The 18,404-nt window shown below is 46.9% G+C and overlaps 1 protein-coding gene across 3 annotated transcripts in view; it reads right to left on the bottom strand.

Annotated features, from left to right (window-relative positions):
• PXN (paxillin) overlaps positions 1–17,951 on the bottom strand; it is a 69,422-nt gene extending 51,471 nt beyond the window's left edge. For 2 of the 3 annotated variants that reach the window (XM_068238715.1, XM_068238714.1), the window contains exon 1: positions 17,513–17,951. In XM_068238715.1, the coding sequence (XP_068094816.1) occupies positions 17,513–17,525 (13 nt within the window). In that variant the 5' untranslated portion in view covers positions 17,526–17,951. The remainder of the gene's footprint in view (positions 1–17,512) is intronic. The other variant, XM_068238716.1, reaches the window with a different exon arrangement.
• Positions 17,952–18,404: the final 453 nt, after the last annotated feature.

The following is an 18,404-nucleotide window of genomic DNA, read 5'->3' as shown; positions in this document are numbered from 1 at the left end:
AGTCCGGATGGACCTGTCGGCAAAAACGAAACTAGCTGGCAGCGGGGGACCAGAGGATTAGTGAGTGGCTGCAAGGGCACAGGACTGCTGCAGGGGGCTGGTAGAAGCCCCAGGTGAGTAAAACTCTTTTTCTGGCTTAAAAAGTGAACCTCCAGACTTAAAATCGACTCAGCAGCGCTGAAAAGGCCTTGTGTTTCTTTAACAGTTTCACAGCATCTGAACTTTGTTTCTCTTATACAAGCCTCATTTTTAGCTGCACCGAAGAAAACTGCCCGGGCATTTTTCCCGTGATGCTGTGCAAAGCATGATAGGATTTCTGTTCTCGTTCTGCTGTTTTGGCACAATTTTTTTTTTTTACACTTTGAATTTGACATTTCAAGCCTAGGATGCGCAGCTGGGAGGGGTGATCAGGACACAGGACAGTTGGAACTGTGTCTCCTGCTCCCTGTCACCTCCTTTCAACCAAAAAGATGGCTGCCCCCATGACAAAGATGGCAGCCCCCATGAATCACAAACATTTGCCTGTTCTTTTAAAACAGGGTGGGTAGGAGATTATATTACTTATCTATTCTAATTAACATAACTAATGTAACTTAATGACAGTATGTTTGTTTAGGCTGAAGTTCCCCTTTAAGGTTCACTTTAAAGAGAAACGGTGACCAAGAGTTTCCAACTGCCAAAAACAGCAAGCAGCATCTACATCACCTAGCAGAAGTAAAAATGTCACCATGTGATAAATGTCAGAATGTAAATCAGGGATTTAAAAGATTTTAAAATGGGCAAACACTGACTAAATCATTTATACATAATTATTGTAAAAATGAAGCACTTTATTACATTATTTTCACTGGAGTTCCTCTTTAAGTAATGTCTACTCCTCCCCCACCCCATCTCCTCAACTGCCGCTGCGTTTCATCCCAGAACCTCAACAGCAGAAAGTCACATGCATTTTCAAGATGGCAGCAGCCTGCATTTGATACAGCAAACCACTTATGAGAATTGTTTCAACAGTGGATGAGGTTTAGCTAGGTAGAGTAGTTGTGTATTCTGTTTATAATGCTGTGGGTGCAATATATTCAAGGCTGTTTTTTAGTTTGGTTTGTCTTTAAGGAAGGTAAGCTCAATTGGATTTGGCGTCAACCGGTCAAGCACACAAGGATCCAAGTGCCCTACCCCAATTTACCCAAACCTGTTTGATCAATTATCCAGTCTACTAATCCTGTAATGAAAGTTGTCAGTCTGCATTGTTGAAGATTGACAGAGCTAAGAGATACGGTAAGAGGGGATTTGTTAAGATGAAAAGTGAAGCTTTAGGGCTAGTTCACAGAAACCAGTTGCGCTGCAGAATAAATCTGCATGATAACCCACTGTCCATACAATTTTATAGGGCTGTTGACAGTACTTGTAACTGATCGCGCTATTTGAACTCACGGCATACAGGGTTTCTATTTAAGTTTCCATTGCAGTTCACACTGATAACGTGTGCATTATACAACTGACCAATGAGAACTCGGGCTAAAAGGCACCTGACCAGAGGCAAAGCTATCTAATGCTGGATACACACCATGCGTTTCCACGTTCGATGCGGCCGTCGATACGCGTCGATTCGATTATTTCCGACATGTCCGATTCAAGCTTCGATGGATCGTTAGGTCGATTTGTCATACTTTACATGGCTTTTGACCTAAAAATCATCGAAATTCGTTCGGAAATTCTCGGAACTAATTGAATCGACGCGTATCGACGGACGCATTCGACGCGGAAACTCATGGTGTGTATCCAGCATAAGGTAAGCACTGAGCTTTGTTCGTGTGGGATCCATCAACATACCCTGCATGTTGTCCATTCCACTCATTTCCCTTTTCCTCGGTAATAACTCCTTGTAAAATTTGACTTTGGGCCAAAGTCAAATTTACAGACCGGAAAAGGCAGGCTTGCTGTGATGTATCCTATTACCATCCCATTCCCTACGAGAGGAATGGACAATGTGCAGTGGTATGTGGATCCATCATTAACTTTATTCTGTGTTTATCTCAAGGTGGCCAATGCCTTAAAGAAATTATTCTTTAATACTGGGATGATTTGATCATTTGATTGAATCTGCTAGAAATGGATGCCATAAATGACTACTAACCTTTGGCCAAAATTTAACAACTTGGTTGATTGACTGAAGATTCCACTTGGTCTGTGTTGGATTAGAAGCAAGTCACTAGAAGGATTCAATTTCAGCTTGCCGATGCAGCAGAAGAGACGGGGAGGAGCGCTGGTGGAGGAGAGAAGAGACGGGGAGGAGCGCTGGTGGAGGAGAGAAGAGACGGGGAGGAGCGCTGGTGGAGGAGAGAAGAGACGGGGAGGAGCGCTGGTGGAGGAGAGAAGAGACGGGGAGGAGCGCTGGTGGAGGAGAGAAGAGACGGGGAGGAGCGCTGGTGGAGGAGAGAAGAGACGGGGAGGAGCGCTGGTGGAGGAGAGAAGAGACGGGGAGGAGCGCTGGTGGAGGAGAGAAGAGACGGGGAGGAGCGCTGGTGGAGGAGAGAAGAGACGGGGAGGAGCGCTGGTGGAGGAGAGAAGAGACGGGGAGGAGCGCTGGTGGAGGAGAGAAGAGACGGGGAGGAGCGCTGGTGGAGGAGAGAAGAGACGGGGAGGAGCGCTGGTGGAGGAGAGAAGAGACGGGGAGGAGCGCTGGTGGAGGAGAGAAGAGACGGGGAGGAGCGCTGGTGGAGGAGAGAAGAGACGGGGAGGAGCGCTGGTGGAGGAGAGAAGAGACGGGGAGGAGCGCTGGTGGAGGAGAGAAGAGACGGGGAGGAGCGCTGGTGGAGGAGAGAAGAGACGGGGAGGAGCGCTGGTGGAGGAGAGAAGAGACGGGGAGGAGCGCTGGTGGAGGAGAGAAGAGACGGGGAGGAGCGCTGGTGGAGGAGAGAAGAGACGGGGAGGAGCGCTGGTGGAGGAGAGAAGAGACGGGGAGGAGCGCTGGTGGAGGAGAGAAGAGACGGGGAGGAGCGCTGGTGGAGGAGAGAAGAGACGGGGAGGAGCGCTGGTGGAGGAGAGAAGAGACGGGGAGGAGCGCTGGTGGAGGAGAGAAGAGACGGGGAGGAGCGCTGGTGGAGGAGAGAAGAGACGGTGGAGGAGCGCTGGTGGAGGAGAGAAGAGACGGTGGAGGAGCGCTGGTGGAGGAGAGAAGAGACGGTGGAGGAGAGAAGAGACGGGGAGGAGCGCTGGTGGAGGAAAGAAGAGACGGGGAGGAGCGCTGGTGGAGGAGAGAAGAGACGGGGAGGAGCGCTGGTGGAGGAGAGAAGAGACGGGGAGGAGCGCTGGTGGAGGAGCGAAGAGACGGGGAGGAGCGCTGGTGGAGGAGCGAAGAGACGGGGAGGAGCGCTGGTGGAGGAGCGAAGAGACGGGGAGGAGCGCTGGTGGAGGAGCGAAGAGACGGGGAGGAGCGCTGGTGGAGGAGCGAAGAGACGGGGAGGAGCGCTGGTGGAGGAGCGAAGAGACGGGGAGGAGCGCTGGTGGAGGAGCGAAGAGACGGGGAGGAGCGCTGGTGGAGGAGCGAAGAGACGGGGAGGAGCGCTGGTGGAGGAGCGAAGAGACGGGGAGGAGCGCTGGTGGAGGAGCGAAGAGACGGGGAGGAGCGCTGGTGGAGGAGCGAAGAGACGGGGAGGAGCGCTGGTGGAGGAGCGAAGAGACGGGGAGGAGCGCTGGTGGAGGAGCGAAGAGACGGGGAGGAGCGCTGGTGGAGGAGCGAAGAGACGGGGAGGAGCGCTGGTGGAGGAGCGAAGAGACGGGGAGGAGCGCTGGTGGAGGAGCGAAGAGACGGGGAGGAGCGCTGGTGGAGGAGAGAAGAGACGGGGAGGAGCGCTGGTGGAGGAGAGAAGAGACGTGGAGGAGAGAAGAGACGGGGAGGAGCGCTGGTGGAGGAGAGAAGAGACGGGGAGGAGCGCTGGTGGAGGAGAGAAGAGACGGGGAGGAGCGCTGGTGGAGGAGAGAAGAGACGGGGGGGAACGCTGGTGGAGGAGAGAAGAGACGGGGAGAAGCGCTGGTGGAGGAGAGAAGAGACGGGGAGGAGCGCTGGTGGAGGAGAGAAGAGACGGGGAGAAGCGCTGGTGGAGGAGAGAAGAGACGGGGAGGAGCGCTGGTGGAGGAGAGAAGAGACGGGGAGAAGCGCTGGAGGTGGAGAGAAGAGACGGGGAGGAAAGAAGACAGGACAAAAACCACCATTTAATGCTGAAATCTGCTGAAAATCTATGCACAGTGTGAGGAGCGATTCAATCACTTGGATCCCTCTCTGATCAAATAGTGATCTGAGAGTGGTCTGTTGAACACATGGACAGGTTTTGGACTAGTCCATCTCCTAGGAAAGGGGGGGGTTCTCGGGGTTCGCTTTTTTTTCAAAAGCATTTCCTGAACGGCAGTTTAACTGCCCATATAGCAAGATACCAGCCAGCCTCCCTACTTACTTGCACACTATTATGTCAGTTATGCTGGATCCACACCATACAATTGTTGAGCAGAGTTACCTGCCAGATCGCTTATTTCCAGCACGTCCGATATGAGAAATCGATTTTTTAGCAATTCTCAGAACGGACATGCTGGAAATAATCAATCTGGCAGGTAAATCTCAAAAAAAAAATAAAAAAAAAAAAATTGTATGCTGTGGATCCAGCATTACACTTTGCAATTGCTGTTCAGGAAATGCTTACAACAAAAGAAAACTGAGAATCCCGCATCAGAAGATGGTCTAGTTCAAAATCTTTGTTCGGTCACCTTTAAGGGCCCGTTTCCACTCTAGCGGAAACGGCCGCGAATCCGCAGAGTTTCCCCGCAGGCAAATCGCGCGGGGAACCTCTGCCATAAGGGGATAACGGCGCAGCCAGCCGAATCGCTTGCAGTAGCGATTCGGCCGGAACCCTCTACAGAATTCGCGGCGGAAGCTACGATTCGCCTGCGATCCCGCCCACCTGCTCTACGAGACGCACGCCGCACTAGTGGAAACGAGCCCTAACTGCTTACTTTTTCCGCTGGAGTGGTCCTTAAAGGCTCATATACACATGCAACGTTTCCGCCCAACTATGGTCCAAACTTGGACTGTTGAACGACAGTTGGGCATGTGTACGCGTGACAAACGACTAGACTGATAACAGACAGTTTGCACGATCTAAATCGGCCGATCAACTCAGCGTTGGGCTGATATTGTTCAGTTGGCCACGTGTGTACAAGTCATTTGAACGATTTGTACTTGTTTTGAACGCAGACATATTGTGCAGCCTTACTTGCGTGAGCAGTATGCAAATCAGTAGATCATTCAGCTGATTGGTGCGGCAAAATACAAGTTGTGCAATCGCTTGGTCGTGTGGTTTTGTTGGACATGTGTACGTATTTGATTAATCCACTTATTTTCAAGCTATGTTTCTTGAAAAAGGCTTTTAGGACCATTGTAGTCCCTTACACACTCCAATGAGTTCTGGGTCACCATGAGCTTGCTGGTTAGTCTGTCCCTCTCGGTGTTACAAGCCCTACTGCATAGAGCCAAATTAATCCATGCCATGCTCTGATGAGGATCAAACAATCCGAAACAGTCTGTATGCATGTTGGATTATTATGGCTCTGTACAAATCAACAAGCTGACACATCATTGCATTCCAGCAGTTCTGGAAGTGTGTTTAGCTTCTAAGGGTAACAATGGTTAATTTGCATATATTCAGCAGTGATGCCCTGGGAGACATCTCCAGCTCACTCCAACCTGAATTATCGCAAATTCTTTCTGTTTTAAGAAAGCAAACTTTTGTTTTTCTTGAAAAAGTGACAATGAATCTTGCCAAATGAAAAAACATCTACAATGTAGGAGGTAAAAACTGATAAAGTCACCAGCAAAGATCCAAATATGTGTAGAAGTGCAACCAATTACTGGTATAAAACATTTACCCGCTGCTGAGAATCAATTACTGCTGTTCATATGAAGGATGTTTAGCAAGTAAGTCACAAACTACAAACAGCTGCACAAAGCATGGATATCCAAATAGGAAACAGTGAAACAGAGCCCCCAGTGTCTTCATACCCAGCAGACTCATTACACACCACTCCGCACTGTAATCCAATCCCATGTAACCTCATATACTCATCCAGTGAGTAACTGCACAGGAATGAGCAGTCTGTGCACCACACATAACAGAGCATAGGCACAGATCAAATAAGACATCTCTCCCTAGATTTGTACATATACACAATCCCAGTAGTGCTTTCTCCTTCAGCTTCCTTTTTCAAGCTGAGAAATATGAAAAGCGCCACAGGAGAAGCACAGAAACACTGGCAAATGCTGTGCAGGGTCAGAGATTCCTTCTAATTAGAGTCATTTATCTTCATGCAATTAAATAAAGAATGAGTGACATGACATCAGCCATTCACGAGAACAATGAATGCAGAGTCCAGCAGTCATGTGGTATTTACACTTTATTAGTAACATTATAAAAGCAGCCAGTTTCTCTGGTGAAGTAAGGAAGATAAATATAACCGAATATCAAAGATGAAAACACTGCAAGACTGATCCCAACTCATTCCCTGCTGGAAGTTCAGCATCTGGGCAAGCATTTGAAAACGAAAGGAAGCAAAATTCAGCAATGTAAGGAAACGGACCCTTCCTCCCACACCCCTGTATCAGCAGCCAAAATCCCTTCCCCCTACAGAAACACCTCCCAGCTATGTGGTGCAGCCCTTGTACACACCTTGTTGCTCAAACACCAGCTATGCATAGGAAACTGGGATCTTTAGAGGCAAACACACGCCTTGTGACCAGAGTGAATACCATCAGCAATCCTACACAACAGCTCTTACAAAACCATTATTACAAACCAGACCTTTCTAGTTTAATGTACTCTTAAGTGCTGAAGAAAATGTAACAGTACTATATAAAAAAAAAAAACAACAACTTAAAAGTCCACTTCCCGTTACAGAATATATAATGGGACTATTTTTCAATCTGCAGATAAATATCCTGTCTTGCAATTCTGATCATGTGATCAAATACACCAGATTACAGGGAACAAATTACATATTTCAGATTTATTGAAAGCATTTTTCTAGCTTGATTGCTAATGTGGTAGAACATCAGCATTCAACGGTGCTTTGAACAGAAGCTGGTAGACATGAGTGTCAAAGTTTGGTGGCAGTCAACTGGATTAGTCCAGCTGTTAAAAACAAGTAACAAAGCCTCTTCTCCTATGCAGGTAATTACTTCTGCAGTAAGGGGAGAGTTCTGTACAGGTTAACAGCAATTGTTCTACCAAGAGATAAATGTTAATAAGGGTGCAAAGAAAAGGAATCTGAGCTTGATACCAGGGCTGAAAATCTTAAACACACACACACACACACAATGCCGGTCACTCAAAGGCATAGGTATTCAATCCCTCAGGCTACAGTTCGGAAGCTGAATGTTGTACAGACGCCTCGCCCTGCTACAATAGAGTGAAGAGTCTGATTCTGTGAGGAGGGGAGGCACACAACAGAACGGATTCAGGCGAAAGGGGCAAGGAGAATAGTGGATTGGCCTCCAATTCTCATTTAAAAGAACCAGCATGCTAAATCATTAAAGGAACACTATCAATTAAACCGCTTTTTAAGAAAACAAAACAATGTATTAAAGACAACCCGAGATAGGCATTTTAAATCTTAAGAGAACACAGAGGCATGTTCTGTGCATAATTACATGCCTCTGTTTCTCTGTATTGCCGCCTCTAGTTCCCCTAGGGTCTACTGTGCCCCCCGAAAAAAAGTGCCAGGCTAGCGACAATCTCCTTGTCGTTAGCCTTCTATATACCTTCTGCATGTCAATATAATAGCACACTACCCTACCTCTGTCCCCACAGCTGCCTCCAATCGGAAGCTAAGCCGCAACCCAGTAAGTACCTCCCAGGTTGCGGCTTAGCTTCCGATTGGAGGAAGCACATGGAGGCGGGCAGCGGCGGGGGAGTGCGCGCAATTATATTGACATGCAGAAGGTAAATAGAAGGCTAGCGACAAGGAGATTGTCGCTAGCCTGGCGCTTTTTCCGGGGGGCATAGTAGACCCTGGGATGGGGGGGGACTAGAGGCAGCAATACAGAGAAACAGAGGCATGTAATTATGCACAGAACATGCCTCTGTGTCCTCTTAAGATATAAAAATACCCACCTCGGGTTCTCTTTAGGCTGCTTACACACTAAGACGTTACAGTGCGCCTGTAACGCTCCCCCAACGCACAGCAATGTAACACAAGTGGGCTGTTCACACAGCCCACGTTGCGTTACATGTAACGCTGCACGTTCTGCTGAAAGTGCAGCATGCTACGGCGTTAGAGCGGCTATAGCCGCGTTAAGACTGTTTGCACATGCGCAGTGTGGGGTGAGAGGAGGCGGGAAGATGCTGCTACAGTAGCCGCGTACATGGCTACTTAATATTCACTGCACTGGCGGCCGCTGATTGGCCGGCGGGACCACGTGATGCGGAGTGTCTCGCTCCGCATCACGTGGTCCCGCCGATCAATCAGCGCCACTCTGGGAGACCTTATACGGATAGAGCTGCCTAACGCGGCTCACTATACCGTCCTCTCCCGCACCGCCATGCGTTGCATTAGGTGCACGTTATGCGACCTTAACCTAGCACCTAATGCAACGTCTTGGTGTGTAAGTAGCCTTAAGGTATGCATTACCACTAGTGCTAGGGGCACTTTATTCACCCAGTTCTCTCTCCCTGCTTAAAATTCATCCTTCATTCCTCACACAGCTCACAAATATACTTTACTGTGTCACAGCATGCAGGAGAGTCTGAGGAGGTGGAGGCTGATCTGAGGTGGAAACATATAGCTAGATTGCTGGAATCTTTAACCCCTTACCACCACCTCAATAAGATTCTTTCAGCAAGGTGATTGATAAACTATACACTGAGGAGCTGATGGAAAATCCCTTCTACCCCGCCGCAGGAACATGGACTAGCCCTCTAATGCTGGGTGTACACCATACGTTTTTCTGCTCGATAGATGGGTTGGATAGATCATTTCCGCCATGTCCAATATTCCTTCCGATCGTTTTCGGGTCGATTTCTCATAGAAGTGAATGGAAAAAGATAAAAACGTGTGCACTCAGGATAAGAGCCCGACACTTTTGTATCTAAATATGATCAGGACAAGAAAAACCTACAACAGTAGGCCTTTCTCACAAGGGATACTGAACTATGTTACATGGAAGTATGAACAGCGTGCTTGTCACATAGTTCTGCAACCCATTTGCTGCCCACTGAGCACCTTCTGGCTGTAATTTAAGACAGCCAAATGGCAGCATTATTAACTGCATTTATATCAGTGCTTGCCACGCGGTAAAAAAAATAAAAAAAAAAAAATTAAAAAAAAAAAAAATGCACCGTTTTGCATCGGAGCACAGCTATGCTCACAGCCACAGCCCCTGTTGAGCGCTAGCAAGTGCTCAGCTGCTGCATGAAAGCAGCTAACAGGCCGTGAATTCACTGCACTCAGCCCCAAGTGAAAGAGGCTTAGTTCTTATGCAGATATGGGAAGCCATTTGTATCTGGAGTGGGGCTTTAAACCTTGATTCTCTTTTGTGCTCTACAAGTAACCATAAGTATTTGAGAAAGAGCTATTTTCATATTAGGAATGACTTGGGAAAATAGCTGGATCCCTGCTGAAGAAATCTCAGCATCCTGGTCTTCAGTAGGTATTAGGCACATTCCAACTATACTTTCAGTATGCAGCTCCCTGCCCATTCATGCATTTTTCTGGGCTGCAGGAATACATCATAAGGTGTCGACACACATAATTACTGTTGCCTGCAGGGATGGGACTCCATGCCCTGAGCCACAATTTGGGTCTGGGTTTTGTATAGACATGTTGCTAGCCTGTTCTGTAGCTATGGAGCAGAAAGGAGGGATGAGGCGTGGCACATGACAGAGTGGGAGGGGTAAGGAGGAGAACAATGGCCTTGGCCTGAGCTCAGATAGTCTGGTAGTCCAGATTTCTTGCTGTCGCATCAGGGCTGCAGGCTGGATTCCCAGTAGAGCCAGCCCAACAGAGAATCATTGGGCGCGTGTATGAGGCTTTAGGCCTATGTCACACGGATGGCTGAACTATTTTGTTGTACGGATCAATCAGTGCTTTGCCAGGAAACAAGGGCCATCCAGTTGCTATGTTATACAACCTAATGGCAACATTTGTAATCACGTCAGAAGTTGACCGGATGCAATAAGTGTGCAGCCACTCGCTCAGGTGTACTTGCAGAGCATGACTCAATAAAAAAGGAGAAACTGCTTGGTGGATCTGGGGAGAAGAAACAGGCAAACATCATCGCCAACTGTCTGCATGAAAGAGGCCTTGAAAATTTCCATCACTACAAGCCCAAAAAGAGTCAGCATCCAGACAGTCAAAGGCCACAGAAACCTAAAGGATAGATGGGGCATTTCCAGTTCTCTGGTTAAACCGATGTACTCTACCTCATATTTGTCGCTAAGGCCCGGTTCACATTAGCGTTCCCTGTCCGGATCCGCCTGATCAGATCCGGACCGTATACTGTACAAACGGAACGTACGTTCCGCATAGCAATGCAAAGTCTACGCGGACGTTCACATGCGTACATTCTGTACAGAACGGAGCCAGATTGGATCTGGACTCCGGACACTTTTCCAACATGCGCTATTTTTCGGGTCCTGATCATCCGGCCCACGCACCCGGACCGGAGCCTGACTGCACCATCCGGAAATAGAAACCTATGGGGAACGGAAATCACAGAACACACAGGATACAAACACCTGACGTTCTACCCCACTTCCTATGCATATTCTAGCGGCCATTTCGGATGGGGACACATGGGCAGTAGTGGAGCAGCAGTGACCTACGTGCTGGAGCTGTTTGGCAGTATGTCGGAGGTGGAGGTGAGGCCTAAACAGCGGAGGACCTGATTCTACAGGTGCACCTTCTGCTGACCCCAACAAATTTTTATTATATTTCGCTGTTTTTACCACGTGGATCCGGATGGCAGCCTGATGCATGCCTGATGCAAACGGACCGGATCCGGATAGGAACCGTACAGTTCTGATCCAGATCAGGTCCTGATCCGATCCAGTCCGTTTGCATGCCAAAACGCAAGTGTGAATGGGGCCTAACAATCTTCACTAGAGTCAATATTCTCCTATGAAAAAATACAGCTTGCACTTTACAGAGTACCACCTACAACAAGACCAAGCATTACCACTGGCAGCATTCCTATTGACTGCATAATCTGCATTAATCAAGCATTAGTGATGATCAATCAAGTGGAAACATTCTGAATTTTTAGGCAAATAGCATGTAACCTAAACAGATTCAATAGCTACACAGTGAGATGGCTTAGTTCCATGCTGCATAATATTTACAGCTTATTGATCATATCTAGCACACGTCACAAGGCACTCTGCAATCATAGTTGTACTATTTAACAAAACCAATAACCACACACACACACACACACACACACACACACACACACACACACACACACACACACACACACACACACACACACACACACACACACACACACACACACACACACACACACACACACACACACACACACACACACACACACACACACACACACACACACACACACACACACACACACACACACACACACACACACACACACACACACACACACACACACACACACGTCTTTGTGATACGAATGCACCTTTTGCAAAAGCAAAGGACCACAAATCAAACTGACAACTAAGGAAGTTATAAGTAGGCTACGAACACAAAAACGGGAGAAAACTGCAACAAGGGTTGTCTCCATTGAAACAGCCCAACAACAGGAAAAATGGAAGAACGGATTTATTTAGAAAGGAAATATTAAGAACTCGTTTCCACAAATTCTGCAAATTCTGACAGGGAAACACTGCCTATTGAAATTAATAGGCTGCAGTCCGATTTGCATGAATGAGAAAAACAAAAACAGAAATAGGGTGGCTTGCTGCATAGATACAAATCACGTATCCACATGCCTATAGTGGTGCATGGCTAGAGGGATCCGAATGCACCTGGCATCACAGCTGTGCCACCATTGTATCTCACAACACGCATGGTGAGCACATTTGCTCTGCTCTATGCTGGGCTCCTGCATGTTCCTCTTTGCTCAAGTGAATTCTGATATTTTCACTTAACACATGGCATGGGAGATCAGTCATATGTAAACTTAAAGTAAAGTAAACCTGAGGAGAATCTTGGCCACAAAAAGCAGATACTTACCTAGTACAGTAAAAGGAAAGCTTCAGGATTCTATTGCCATTGCCCAGGACACAACGCTCACCGCCGAGCACCTCTTCATGAACGAGCACGGCCGCACTGTGCACATACATGTACAGCCTTGTCTGCGCAGTAGCATTGACTAATGCACAGGAACGGCCATATTTGCACAGGGGCAGTACAGCCAAGGGGGTCCACACTTGCCAACAATGAGGATGAGAATGTGGAAACCCATGCAGGATCCAGAGATTTCCCTCTTCTTAAGTATTTGGGGGGGGGGGGGGGGGGGGGAGGGGTGGGGGGGGTGTTGCTGAAGGTTGTCACTCTGGGACCTAAATGCAGAACTTCCTCTCTGTTCTAAAAGATAAGCAACAGCATGATAACCTTTAAAGAAAAACATTTCTTGTTACAGCCCATACACATCCTGCAACAAACCTGCAGTTTGTTCTCGTCTTGCTTTCTTGCAAACAGACATATTGTTAACATCCTAGGTTTACAAATGAGCTCTCTGTCATGGCAGTCAGCTGACAAAACTGAGGGATCAAATTTCAACTTGTGCCTAATTACAGATAAGGGGGAAATTAAACAGGTAAATACGTACAGGGTGCATTTCGCTAGGTTTCTCTTCTGTTCTCTGCAAGAGTTTAGGTCCACTTTAACTAAACCTAAACTGAACAAGGCTAATATCTATCAAAATGATAAGGGAATATAAACAGTGTATAGAAGCGAAGTAGTGGACAGAATCGATTCCTCCTTGTCCATTTAAGCTTGCCACTGCACTACAGCTCATTTTCACGCCTCATTTCAGCAGGAGGGTGGGTCAGTTAACTGTTATCATGTGATATCTACAGTAGGATGAACAGATACATAACTAGATTTGCCAGCATCATTTTATTACAGCAAAATGTGTCTACACGAAGATGTGGTTTTTAATAGAACCGTGTCTGCCGCTCATAACTCTGCACTTTCTACAATGAAAATAAGGGTCTTACTTTTGATTTTAAGCTTTTATAAAGTCACTGGGGAGGGTGTGGGAATGTTTAAATGCACTGGGCAGGGAGGAACTGAACTGGACAGGAAAAGGAAACTCTACTGCGCTTTAGCTACAGTGCTGCTTACAAAGAGGTAATATAAAACATGAAAGAAAGGAGGTGGGTGGGATCAGGTGACAGGCTTTGTGCTGGCAAGGAAACACTATGTGGAGTCCCCTCCAATCCTCTCTTTAATTACCTCATGTGGGTGATGAAAAGATGGAGGTGGAGTTTGGATGGGGCTACTGTTCTCTCAAGCATCTGGACACAGGAAGGCAGTTTTGCAACCCTACACCAGTAATAGAGTATAGCATATAAACCATTTTTGCATTATTCATTTTGTATTTTTTCCTACTGCATATACATAATACAAAGCTTTAACCACTGTGGGACTGCCTCACGCCAATGGGCGTGGCCGCGGTGGCAGCCCCAGGACCACCTAACGTCGATTGGCGTCAAGTCCTGGGGCTGGGATTTGCAGGAGATTGTGCGCAGGGTGCGCGCGCCTCCTGCTCGGGGGGCAGAGCTCCACCCCGCCTTCACTCTGAGCAGCGATTGCCGTTCGGGTGACTGTTAGACGCCGAAACCGCCATCTTTTCACTAAGTACAGCGCTGCGATCAGCGTGTAATGGAGGAAGAATTCCCTCATTCTCCTGCAGAGTACCTGCACATCACTCTTACATGTATCCACAGTTACAATGCCTAGGGGCTGATAGCTGCTCATGCCTGTACCTTCTACAAGTACTCTTCCCAAGGACTAGTTTTAGGCCTCGTTCACATCTATGCAGCGCAGATGGTAGTGCAATCGGAATGCAACGCGTACAATCACACGCCATCTGCGCTGCTACCCACTGCACTGTTGATCCCATCCATTGGCAGTGAATGGATCAGCTCTGAGCTTGCAACTGCACAGGGAAGTGCGCATGATGTGAACGAGGCCCAAGTCTATGACAAAGTATTATGCTGGATCCACACGGTGCGTTCGCGCACTCGATTTTCCGCTCGATTCCCGTCGATTCGTTTATTTCCAACATGTCCGATTTGGATTTCGATGGATCGTTAGGTCGATTCGCACGCAAAGTATGCCGAATCGACCTAACGATCCATCGAAATCCAAATCGGACATGTTGGAAATAAACGAATCGACGGGAATCGAGCGGGAAATCGAGTGCGCGAACGCACCGTGTGGATCCAGCATCAGAGGCACATGATCTGCTGAATAGCCAAGTAACTGGTATGGCAGCCTCCATATCCGTCTCAGTTTAGTGGTCTTAAAATTCCTAAGCGTTGGCAGTTAAGAAATGCATTTTATGTTACATACTTTCAATCAACTAGATTGTAATATGCAAATTAGAGGAGTCTGGAATACTAACCTGAGGAGTCGGAAGATTTTTGTATCGACTCCACAGCCCTGCATAAAAGCACAACTGCACCTAGACAGAGTTTCTACATTATTTCCCCCTGCCCTATGACAGACAGAACTTCAAGACAAAAATGTAGACACCTCGAAGTATAAGCTTCATGCCCTGCCAAGGCTCAAAGCATACATTACAATTTATTTAAAACAAACACTGCAAGGCAGGCCAAGAAACACACAAGGCATCCCTTAAATAACATAGAGCTCCTTCTCCTATTACAGCTGACATTCTCAATGCAGAGGACACTTATTAAAAAAAAAAGAGAACTTGTATCAACTCAGTTGCATGTGAACTTCCCTCACTGTGGTGTGTCATGAGAAGTCATATGAAATGTATTATCTGGAAAGGACTGGCGCATATTAAATATCTTGATGTATGCACTTTAGCTACATTGCACTGGTAGGTTAAATCACCTATGTGTAATAGATGTAGCTAATTGAAACCATTCGGGTACAGCAACTGGTTTTTCCTTTAAATACTAACTATTCAAACTAGTTTAAACAGGAACTCTTCAGTAACTTCTAAAGGCAATGCTGTTTAGGACTCTATATATAAACTTACTGGAAGCTGGCCTGACTTCTAACATGCAAATTCACCGATCTCTAAAACCAGACACTGAAGAATTTGCTGCCTGTACCTACACTGCTTTAGCACTGGCAGTCAGTGGGAGGTATGTGGTGCCTGTGCACTGACAGCTCTGGCATGCTGACAAGGCGGTGTGGACCACAGCTGGCTTCCTATTTTTCTTTACATTCTTTCATGCGAGAACGACTAAAGTTCCAATGATTGTCTGCAACCTTTTTACCCGACAATCTACCTGTAAGCAAATGACTGTTCATCAATGCTTAGATAGTCTGCAGAGAAACAATTGATAAAAATTCAAACAGCTATTATTAGAAAATGTGAGGTTTAACAGCAACACACCACATGTGCAATGTGTCTGTACAGTTATCACTTCCTACATTGACGCTTGCAGGATCAAGTGGTTTTGTTTTCTATTTATCAGGGCTGTGGAGTCTGTACAAAAATCCTCAGACTCCTCAGTTTATGAAACCACCGACTCCAGGTACTCAAAATTGCTCCGACTCCTTAGTCTAATATTTACAAAGGCTATGGATTTGGTTAAAAAATCATCCAACTCCTCAGTTTATTGAAACCACCGACTCTAGGCACCCAAAATTACTCCAACTCCTTGCCTCCAACTCCACTGCCCTGCTATTTATACAGTATGTACGAAGAGTTTCCTAGACTTTTTTGCCTTACTGAACAGTTGTACAGAATACATAAAATTGACATCTCCAAATCTGACCTACAATTGCAACTGAATAGTGTCAGCAAAGTTAAGAAAACTGGGAGTGTTCACTTTTCTATCTTGTTTTTGTTTTAGGCAACTTCAAAAGACTTCTCACAGGCAAATCAAAATAAAGAGATAACACTCAAAGGTAAAGCTAATGCCTGGTACCCACGGCTATCAATGGCATTTGTGCAATCAATCCTTCCGATTGGTTTCCCTGTTGGTCAGGAACACCATATACACATTTACATTGATCACTAGAATGCCTGCACAAGGCAAGTTAGGTTATGTACAACATTCAATATCACTGTTGCCCCAAACAGTATTTTTCTTGCGACAGTTTACCAGCAATCCCTGTAAAATCCCACTTCTGCCCTATGGGGAGGGAGGTCAAGCAGGGGGAAGTCCTGCTGCAGGCTGGTATCCAAAGACTGCTGAACAGGAGGCCACTGAGGTTGGGAAACATCTGCACACATGCTGAGAGCTACAATCCAGTTCCAGCTATCAAAATCTACTGTGTGGATGAAACTTCAATGTACATAACTGACTTTTTAAATAAAAGAAGAGAGAGTACTCATACAGCAACTGGAGGATCCACATCCAAGGGCATATTAAAATCAATCTCTCCTAATTCTGCTACTACATTTTAATTTAAAGGAATGGAAAGCAAGGTTATAAAAAGTTTATTGACTGCAGAAACATCAAATCATTAGTGTGACTGTCTTCTACTGCTGGTTATATGCTTAAATTACAATTCTTTGATGGCCCTTCCTATTTGATTGAAACCAAAGTCACATGAAAAATTTAATTGACAACTTAAAAAATGATTATTTATAACTATTATTTTATCAAACATAACCACTTTTTCAAATACAAATGCCACAAAATCCAGATCTAATTAAAAGAATTAGAACATTTTGAGCATTGAAACGATCACTTTAGATCCTCCTGCAATTATTTTAAAATCCAGATTGAATTCAGATCTATACATATGTGGCCAGCATTAGCAAACGAAGCCCTCTCATTGACTTAAAATAAAAGTAGCAATACAATAGCTGGACTGTCAGCAGAATGAGGAAATCCTCATGCACTGAGGACACCAGTCCTGCAAAACACAATGGAAACAATATTGTCATTAGTAGCAGAATAGTCTGCTCAGCTGTTCTGATAATCCTGCCAATAATGTCAGTCGTAGTGAGACTGAGAGCTGTCCTGCCAAAGCCCCAGCAGAGATAAGCAGCCTCCATGTGATAAGCAGCAGAGGAATGCCACTTGTGTGATTGTCAGTCAGTGTGCGGGTACATGTGGCACAGGTAGCAGCAGCGCTGTAGTCACATACGCTCACACACCAGGATCAGCTACCAGGCAACAGGGAGCGCTTCCCATCCGCTGTACAGCAGCACTGCGCTGGACGCAGCGAGGACAGGCGGCACAGGACCGTGCAGGGAGGAAGTCACACATCACAGTACAACCATCTACTAGCGAGGTCCAGCGGCGCCCGCTCTATCACTCACCCAAATCGTCCATGGTGCCGCTCAGCCCGAGCGCTCCCCGGGAGTCGGATACAACTTTGAGACTTCAAAGCGAGAACGCGCATCCGCCTGCTACGTGCGGGTGCGCAAAGACTCGTCCAGCCACACCCCGCCTGTTCGAGTTCGTGCGTAGCCCTGATTGCACGCCTAGGCTGGCTCCCTCGTAGATCGATGGCTGAAGGCTGGGACGCGCATGCTTATCTGCGCGTTCACGCTGTTGTGCGTGCCGTTATTGTACTAGAATCGGTGGCCGGAGATGCTGTAGTGGTCGGTGTGCCCGGTACCAGGCCTCTTTCTTCTGTGTGCGCTGAGCTCTAGAATCAACAGGGCCTTTTCCACGTGTGTGAGCCGTGCTTGAGTACCAGTCGTCCACCACGTGTGAGCTGTGTCCCAGTGCCAGGCCTTCTGCTTGTGTGTGATGTGCCCCACAATGCCAGGCCTCCTATGTGTGTGTGCCGTGCTCAACAATGCCAGGTCTACGTATGTGTCTTCCGACAGGTTGGAACAAGTGATAGAACGCTCCAACACGTGTGTGTGGTATGCCCCAGTACCATTCCCTGCGTGCAGTGTATAAAAGCTTCCGTTTTTCAGTGTATAATGTGGAAGAAGCCATAGCGAAACATGGGCATTACCTTGCACATAAGTTGTCCGTTTAGTTACAACTAACAGCAACTGTAAGGGCTGGAACCCACAGGAGCGCTTTTGGCAGCACTGCGATACGCTAGCAGTTTGCCAAAACGCTGGGCTAATGTTGATGGATGGGGCAACTTCCACAGGAGCGTTTGCGTTTCTCAGAAACGCAAACGCAGGACGTGCAGCATTTTGGGAGCGTTAGCGCTTCAATGTAAAGTATTGAACCGCTAGCGGAAACGCT

Source organism: Hyperolius riggenbachi, chromosome 1, assembly GCF_040937935.1.
Source record: "Hyperolius riggenbachi isolate aHypRig1 chromosome 1, aHypRig1.pri, whole genome shotgun sequence".
In the NCBI taxonomy this organism is placed as follows: Eukaryota; Metazoa; Chordata; class Amphibia; order Anura; family Hyperoliidae; genus Hyperolius; species Hyperolius riggenbachi.
Note: the sequence above shows the minus strand (reverse complement) of the source record. Positions and strands in the feature narration are given on the sequence as shown.